Raw genomic sequence first — 8,890 nt, forward strand, 5'->3', positions numbered from 1 at the left:
GATGGAATTTTGTGCAGGCGAAAACCAACGCAAGTGCTTCCTTCTCAATCTGACTGTAGTTCTGCTCAGTTTGATTGAGCGATTTGGATGCATGTGAAACCGCTTTGATGGATCCGTCGGGGAAACGATGCATCAGGACTGCACCAATGCCCGTCTTGCACGCGTCACCAGCAACGATGATGTCCAATTCCGGATTGTAGTGGGTGAGAAGCAGGTTTGATTGTAGAATCCGTTTGATGTCCGCAAACGCTTGTTGGCACTCCTTGCTCCAGATGAATTTGGCGTCCTTCTTCAAAAGATTGTCCAGAGGATGGCGAAGTTGGTGCATCTCTCGTACAAATTTGCCATAAAAGTTCACGGCGCCAAGGAATGACCGCAATGTGCTGACGTTGGTTGGAGCTGGCATGTGGACTATCGCTTCAATCTTCGTTGGATCGGGTCGGATTCAATTTTCATTGACAATGAGTCCCAGATATTTGATCTCTTCCTGGTTGAACTTGCATTTCTCCAGACGCAAACGGAAACCGTATTCGCGAAGTCGCTTGAAGAGTGCAGTGAGGATTCTATAGTGGTTTTCTTCGTCTTCGCTGTGAACGATGAAGTCATCCAGAAAAGCGTCAACTCCTTCCAAATCTGCTATTATCTTCGCCATGAGCTGCTGGAAAGCGCCAGGTGCTGATTTTACTCCAGGTGCCAACCGGTTGAATCTGTACAATCCACGATGGGTGTTGATTGTCAGGAGCTTCTTAGAAACATCATCAACCTCCACTTGTAGGTAGGCGTCGGAAAGATCAATGATACTGAAAACACGCTTGCCTGCGAGTTTGGTGAAAATGTCTTCTGGAGTTGGTAGAGGGTAGTGGTTTGCTTCTAGTGCCTCATTGAGTCCGGTGGAATAATCGGCGCATATATGGACCTTTCCGCCAGGCTTCTTGACGACAACGATCGGGGCTGCCCAATCCGAAAAATCGATGGGTGTTATGATGTTCAAGCTTTGGAGTCGGTCCAGTTCCTCTTCGACTTTTTGAGTGGCATGGAATGGTACTGGTCGCTTTGGCCGGAAAATTGGCTGCACATCTGGTCTCAGGGTTAGACTGATCTTCGTTTTCGTGCAGTGACCCAATCCGTCCTGGAAGACTTCCGGAAACCGTGTAACGAAGTGTTGATCGTCGTGGGGAAACTTCTTCAAATTCACCCTTTTGCAATGGGCAACGAGAGGTTTTGACCACAGATCAAATGCGTCCATCCAATCTAAACCGATCACGTTGAGACCTTCGACCGAAGTGATGTAGCAATGCTGCTTCAGAGAAACATCGCTGATGCTGACAGTAGTTGCGAATTCTCCAAGAAGTTCCAGAGGTTCTCCAGACGCTGTAGTCGCTTCCATTCGAGTGGATTTGATAGCAGGCTTGCCAATCTTCTCCCAGGTTTCTTGTGAGATCAACGTGATATCCGAGCCACAGTCAAGCTGCAACTCTGCTTCGATGCCGTTGAAGATGACCGTCACGTAACGTCTTCGACTCCGAATGTGCTTCACAGATTGGATTGTCTTCATATGGAGTTTCTTATCCTTTTTGCTGATCTTCTTGTCGACAGTGGATGTTGATGCTGAAGCTTTCGATGAACAGTTGCAGTACCCTTCCTTATGGCCCATTCTTCCACACTGCTTGCATATATGTTTTGAGAACTGGCAATCTTTCACAAAGTGCATGGCTCCACACTGCCAGCACGGGGATGGAGGAAGTTTACCGTTACCGTCTTGAATTGTCGCCTTTGACTGCTTCTGGCCTTGCTTCTTGAACTGACGAACCGCTTGAACCGCTGAAGATGAATGCTTCTTCTCGACCAACGCCGTATCATGCTTCAAGTTTGACAGACGTTGGCATTCGGTCACTAATCCTTCGATGTTGGTATCGGCTGTATCAGACTCGAGCTTTGATAGAAGTCGGGTCCTCACGTCCGTGTCCTTCGCAGATTTCAGTCCGCAGATGAAAACAAGGCTCTTGAATTGGTTGACTGACAGTTTCTGTAGTTCGAATTCTTCGCACTGCCGGTTGACGATACCAGCATAGGCGACGAAATCATCCGCTTCATTCTTGGATAGCTGGAGGCAATCGTAGCGCTTTCTGAAAATAGACTTCTGCTGTCCGAAAATTGTCTTCAACTTCTCCACAACTTGATCGAACGTATAATCGCGTGGGTGGCTCGGCAGGAGATAATTCAAAAATTTCTCGTGAACGGAAACGCTGAGGCTACGGAGTAATAGCCGCACCTTCGCCGGGTCGTCCAGGTTTCTGCCGTCCTGTCTGAAGAGATCTTCGTATTTTGAGAACCAGCGGTCGAATGTTAATCCGTTTTCTGGATCGAAGTGGAATTCTTTGATTGATGATGAGAATCTGATGATCATAGAATCTGATGTGTTCAGGAGCGCTTCGTTGTGCCGGTTGTGTCCCTCCGGTGACTTGTTCCAGTAGGGCCATCAGACGGTTGTTCTGGATTGCCATCTGACGCATAACTTCCGACATCGAGACTGCTGACACGTTTTCTTCTCCTCCTACCGAGAATCCTGCTTGATCGCCGTCCGGATTTCCGTTGTTCCGCGACATGTTCTCGCTTGAAAATTCTCCAGAACTTGAAATCTCGTCGCCAAATTTTGTTATGATCAACCAATAAAAGGCTTGGGAACAATGTAATTAACGTCTATTTCTAACAAGAGCTGGTACAAGAATGAATGAAATAATTTTCACTTCTTTGAAGTTTGGTCTACCAAGGCATACTTGATTGCAAAATTCTACACCTTGGTAGCAATAATACACGCAAATCCTATGTTGATACGTCGTTTTGAATAAGTATCCGAGAATTGATCATCTCACCATACTAAAATCCAGCTCACTACTTTCAATCTAGTACTTCACTGATTGCCTCCTATTCCGAACCTGACTTTAAGGACAGACTTGTTAGAATCCCAAAATGGCCGTCACAATGGCCGACTTTGGCACCTACTCACGATTTCGAGAGCACAAATCTCTTCGTAAACAAAACCAGCGCACCTGATCTTTTTATTTGATGCGTATTACAAGTGAGCAAGAACAGAATAAAAAAATGCGCTGTTGTTGGAAGCTTGCTTTTTGAGATTTGTGCGTCTGAAGTTCTGATGCACTGTTGAAGCGGGATCTTAAGACGTTTGTCCTTAAAAGCAGTTATTGCGGAAGCTCTAGAGATGTTCAGATATGCAACGAAGAGATGTCTAAACCAGGTAGTCTTCCAGAGGCTTGGCAGAGGTCGAGTCTAGTCTTATTGAAAAAAAAGCGGTCGATTTTTGCGTGACGTAATTTATGGACGTTCCCTGTTTTCATTCATTGAATAGTTAAAATAACCAATTTGTTTGCTACTGAGCAATCCGTTTGCCAGGAACTGCTGTACAGCAATGTGATTTATGTTCTCTTGGTGGAAGTTGCGTAGAATCAGTTGTTTTTGGGTATTTATATTTGGGGTTTCCATAAGGGTTCTACTACTAGGACCCAACCCCTATAACTGGAAACAGGAATTAACATAAATAGGTAATATTACCGTCTACCCCCGTTGGTTTGACCGCATTTAATCTGAACACTTTTTAATTTGACCCCCTCTAATCTGCACATCGTTCATATTAAAAATGGTTCAATTGTCATTCTGCTAATGGAACGGGGTGAAGCGAAACGCAGAATCAAAACAAAACATCAAATAAGGCTGCCAGCAGTGTTTTTACGTCGCCTACAGGGTTGCGTTTGAGTTCAGTCTTGAGAAATACCCCAACATGTACTGTTATTAACCAGCCGAGGCTCATTTGATGACCGGGCACTTCTCATGTCGAATGTTTGGTGTTCTCGATTGTCCGGAACAAACAAAAAACCTTGGGAAGTTTAGTGCAACTATGTGCCTTGCCATCACCTGCACAGCTTACTCCTGTCTGGGCGTTTGCAGTTCCAAGACTTGTGTTCCAGTGGTTTGGATATCTGAAGCACGTCTTCGGGGGCTGATATGCTCAATCAGAACACCAACCAACCCATTTTTGAGCTTCTCTACTTCGAAGAACTTTTAGGCATAGGAAGACGAACCAGCCAAGGGCTGAAAGTCTCTCAAATGAAGATAAAATCAACTTTTAGGCCTTACAAATTTTTCCACCGCTAAACATTTGCAGTGGCTACCTGAACACTGGAGAGTCTCATCAACTTAGTAAGACTTACTCAATTTAGTTATCGTCAACTGCCTCACGTGATCAAGGCGACGATGGATCGAGTGATGTGCGTAGTTCGAGTATCAGGGACACTCTGGAGTCCCTTCGAATCTCGCAGAGGGTTACGGCAAAGTGATGGTCTTTCGTGCTTGCTGTTCAACATTGCGTTAAAAGGCGTAATAAAGAAAGCGGGGACTAACACGAGTGGGACGATTTTCACGAAGTCCGTTCAGCTGCTTGGTTTCGTTGACGATATTGATATTATAGTTCGTAAATTTTAGACGATGGCGGAAACGTACATCCGACTAAAGAGTGAAGCCAGACGAATCGGATTAGTCATTAATAATGTGTCGAAGACAAAGTACATGATGACAAAGGGCTTCAGCGAGGAATCTCCGCGCCCGCCACCCCGAATTTATATCGACGGTGATGAAATCGAGGCGGTTGAAGAATTCGTGTACTTGGGCTCACTGGTGACCGCCGACAACGACACCACCAGAGATATTCAAAGACGCATTATGGCAAGAAATCGTGCTTACTATGGACTCCGCAGAACTCTACGGTCGAATAAAGTTCAATTCGTCCTTGGAGTTTTTGAACGGAAGGTGTTGCGTACCATCTACGGCGGAGTGCAAATGGAAAACGGGACTTGACTTGGAGAATGCGAAACCACGAGCTGCATCAGCTGCTAAGGGAACCAACCATCGTCCATACCGCGAAAATCGGGAGGCTACGGTGGACGGGTCACGTCATCAGGATGTCGGATAGCAACCCGACTAAAATGGTTCTCGAGAGTCATCCGACCGGTACAAGAAGACGTGGTGCGCAGCGAGCTAGGTGGGTCGACCAAGTGGAGGACGATCTGCGGACCCTACGCAGAGTGCGGAACTGGAGACAATCATCCATGGTCCGAGTGGAATGGAGACGGCTACTATGTACAGCAAAGGCCACCCCGGCCTTAGCCTGATCTAGTAAGGTAAGTTGTTGATGAACTTGTGGAGATTGCATCATCTTTTAGCAAGGGGAATGCTCTAGGTCCGGATGAAATTCCCAACCTGACTTTAAAAGCAGTCATTGCGGAAGCTCTAGAGATGTTCAGATATGCAATGAAGAGATGTCTAAACCAGGGAGTCTTCCAGAGGCTTGGCAGAGGTCGAGTCTAGTCTTATTGAAAAAAAGCGGTCGATTTTTGCGTGACGTAATTTATGGACGTTCCCTGTTTTCATTCATTGAATATTGATTGATTGATTTGTCTTTATTAGAGAGACTTTCAGCCCTTGGCTGGTTCGTCTCTATTCATTGAATAGTTAAAACAACCAATTTGTTTGCTACTGAGCAATCCGTTTGCCAGGAACTGCTGTACAGCAATGTGATTTATGTTCTCTTGGTGGAAGTTGCGTAGAATCAGTTGTTTTTGGGTATTTATATTTGGGGTTTTCATAAGGGTTCTACTACTAGGACCCAACTCCTATAACTGGAAACAGGAATTAACATAAATAGGTAATATTATTGCATTTGAGTTCAGTCTTTAGAAATACCCCAACATGTACTGTTATTAACCAGCTGAGGCTCATTTGATGACCGGACACTTCTCATGTCGAGTGTTTGGTATTCTTGATTTTCCGGAACAAATAAAAACCTTGGGAAGTTTAGTGCAGCTATGTGCCTTGCCATCGTCTGCACAGCTTACTCCTGTCTGGACGTTTGCAGTTCCAAGACTTGTGTTCCGAAGCATGTCTTTATAATGCTAAATCAGAACACCAACCAACCCATTTTGAGCTTCTCTACTTCAAAGAACTTTTAAGGCCTAACGAATCTTTCCGCCGCTAGACATTTGCAGTGGCCACCTGAACACTGGAGCACAGACAAACAGACATAACACTTGGGAAATTTCCATCGACCACGCTTTTAACGATCATTTTAAATTTTCACAGTTGTGGCTTTCACAACCAGAGGCGCGCGCATCGTTTTTCTATGCGTTTGACGTTTCGCATTAGCGCCTTCTGTTGACAATATTGCACAACACAGTGATTCGTACAACTTTTCCACCAGGTGATGGTAGTGTGAACTGGGCGATGGATTTCCATGAAAATCGTTCAAGGTGTTACGTCTGTTTGTCTGTGACTGGAGGGTCTCATCAACCTAGTAAGACTTACTCAACTTAGTAATCGCCAACTTCCTCACTATAATTTCTTGCATATGCACACTTTTTTATGCACAGGCATAAGATTTAATAGGAAACACAAAATCAAAAAATGATTCATTCAAGGACGCCCAGTAAGTGTATCTGCAAAAAACAGCATAGCTACTTTCGAAACGAATTCAATATCAATCGTGGTTTAAATTTCACGCCTTTTCACCAGGGAAATGCCTTATCACGCCCTTAGCACAATCCCCCATTATTATTGCTGACTGCACCCCAAATTGGACTGACACAATAGTGTGCACACACCTTCAAAGTGTGATTACAGCGCAGGGATACGTCGGATCGAATTGACGTCTTCGGTGCACTTATTCCTTGTAAATGGAGGAATAAGTGCACCGAAGACGTCGAGACGATCCGAGGCGAATGTGCACTTTTATCACACTTTTTAGGCGTACCAAAAAAAGTGTGATAGTCCAATTTGAGATGTAGTCTGCAATATTAAAAACAAAAACATCAAAACTTACGTTTTTCCATTCACTTTCAGCAAAAACACCAACAACAGACGGCTCAGCACCAGTCCAAACTAGCAGATGTGTGGATGATTTATTTACTGCTGCACAGCACAACACCACCACAACCACAATGTCATGCAAGGGTTAATCTCGCTGCTCCCGTGTCTTTCGATGTCTGCGATCGACCGACCAACACCATTCACACCACTACACTCCCAGCTGTGGCAAATTTGCGCTCACATATACGCACACAACCGTGCACCGCCCCGTCTTGCTATAATCAATGCGAACACACTCTTCTGTGGACCTTTTTTTCTTCCTCCTTTCTCTCACTGACTGCGGGGACGACCACGGATGGACACTTTTAAATTCACTTTTTACGGCTCAAATCCACACCCCAACACCACCCGGCAACCGATTACGACGATTGCGAACGCACTCTCGCGATTCACACACTTTTCGCGACCGGACTCGACCGAAATCAATCAGAAAAGTTGCGATTTATCAGCAGCCCGAAAAACACTGACGGCGCGAGCGAGGAAAAACTCTTCACTTTGGTGGGGTTCCTTTTTCGCCGCCGTCACCCATAAAAAATGATGATGATTATTGATCGTCATCAGTCAAACAAAACTTTTCGCCTGTGGGTCAGAGACAAATTATGCTCGGACGAGGGGTCTATGAGCCATTTTACGAAACGACAACAGTGTTGATGATTTTCACGTGTTTGGACGCGAGCTCCTGTCAAACTTTCATTCATAAAATCGGCTCGTAAAATGGAATACTTGGGTCTTTCTTTTTATCAAAAAAAAAAAATAACGATCAATTTAGACTATTCTTTACTGAACGGGGGCTGGCCATAAACCACGTGGTCATTTTTTGGGACTTTTCAACCCCCCCCCCCCCCCCCCGCGTGGTCATTAGTCTATACGAACCCCCACCCCTCATGACCACGTGGTTTATGGACAGCCCCTATTCATTATATCGACAATGATTTAATCATTGAAATTTTTTCTTAAGGGCCTAACTGACTTGATCGATTTCTCTTCATCGACTCTCTCTTTCGCTAATAACTTGATCAAAACAAAGAAAATCATTATTTTTTTTTTTGTTTCTAGAGCAAGATGTACACAGCTAGTTTTGATTACCGACTTCGGTAAATTTTTACTGGGTTTTTGAACTGCTGAACACCCAGTAAATTTTGCCGTTACCGAAAAGCAAGTAAATGAAAAAAATGCTGATCTGTCAAAAATTACCGAATAAGTCAGTATTTTTTCAAACATCTTTTACTGGGTTCTTCAGTTAAATAATTGTTTACTCTAGTTTACCGAGATTCCCAGTTCCAAAGAAAAGCACCAGCAGCCCGTTCCTACATTTTACATTTGATTCCTTCGGCGTTTTCGATCATTATTTTGGATCGTTTAGCCTTTCTTGTGAATCTTTGACCTCGTAAATTTAAAAAATCTGCGACTGCGGTGAAAATGGTTTATTTCAACATTTGCTTAGTTTGCAAAATCAGGAGAGTTCTTCGAGTGGTGTTGCGTTTTTCAAGATTCCTCCCGCTCGTTTCTAATTACGATGTTGCAGACTTCCATTGGCGGAAGCCTCGAGTTCAAACAATTGCGAGGTGAGCACAAATTTGTCGCAGATCTTTTGCTACTTACTTGGCAAAGACGCATCCAGAAGGCCGGAGTCTATGTTGGCGCTGCAGGCAAAATTAATCCTGCAGGCAAATAAGTTGAAATTTCAATGCTTTTGTGGCCGCCGCCGCTGCTGCTGCTTGAATGTGGTTAAATTGTTGAAATTTGACAGCTCCTTGCTGGAGCTGTGTTGATTTTATTTGATTTTGACAAAAAAGTCAGTAGAATGATCAACATAACTGAAACTCGGTACTCGTGTTTACTGACTTTTGCTAAGTTCAGTAAAACATTCAAATTACTGGAAATCCAGTTGTTGAATTTACAGTAATCAGTTAAAAAGGTAAATATTTTACCGGAGAACAGCAATTTTCGGCAAAAA

General features: G+C 44.2%; 1 protein-coding gene across 1 annotated transcript; it reads right to left on the reverse strand.

Annotated features, from left to right (window-relative positions):
- Positions 1 to 445: 445 nt before the first annotated feature.
- On the reverse strand, positions 446 to 2,606 carry LOC134286447 (uncharacterized protein K02A2.6-like). Its single transcript, XM_062848061.1, has 2 exons — positions 2,432 to 2,606; positions 446 to 2,358 (listed from the first exon to the last, which is right to left on the reverse strand). Exons 1-2 carry the CDS (start codon positions 2,604 to 2,606, stop codon positions 446 to 448), a joined length of 2,088 nt encoding a protein of 695 aa, XP_062704045.1.
- Positions 2,607 to 8,890: the final 6,284 nt, after the last annotated feature.

Source organism: Aedes albopictus, chromosome 2 (genome assembly GCF_035046485.1).
Source record: "Aedes albopictus strain Foshan chromosome 2, AalbF5, whole genome shotgun sequence".
Lineage (NCBI taxonomy): Eukaryota > Metazoa > Arthropoda > Insecta > Diptera > Culicidae > Aedes > Aedes albopictus.

Bases quoted from the DNA above. Each gene is read 5' to 3' on its own strand.
- LOC134286447 (XM_062848061.1), bottom strand. From the start codon at position 2,606: ATGTCGCGGAACAACGGAAATCCGGACGGCGATCAAGCAGGATTCTCG. The intron at 2,359-2,431 runs GCGCTCCTGAAC...ACTTCGATCCAG, and splicing joins GACACAACCGGCACAACGAA to AAAACGGATTAACATTCGAC.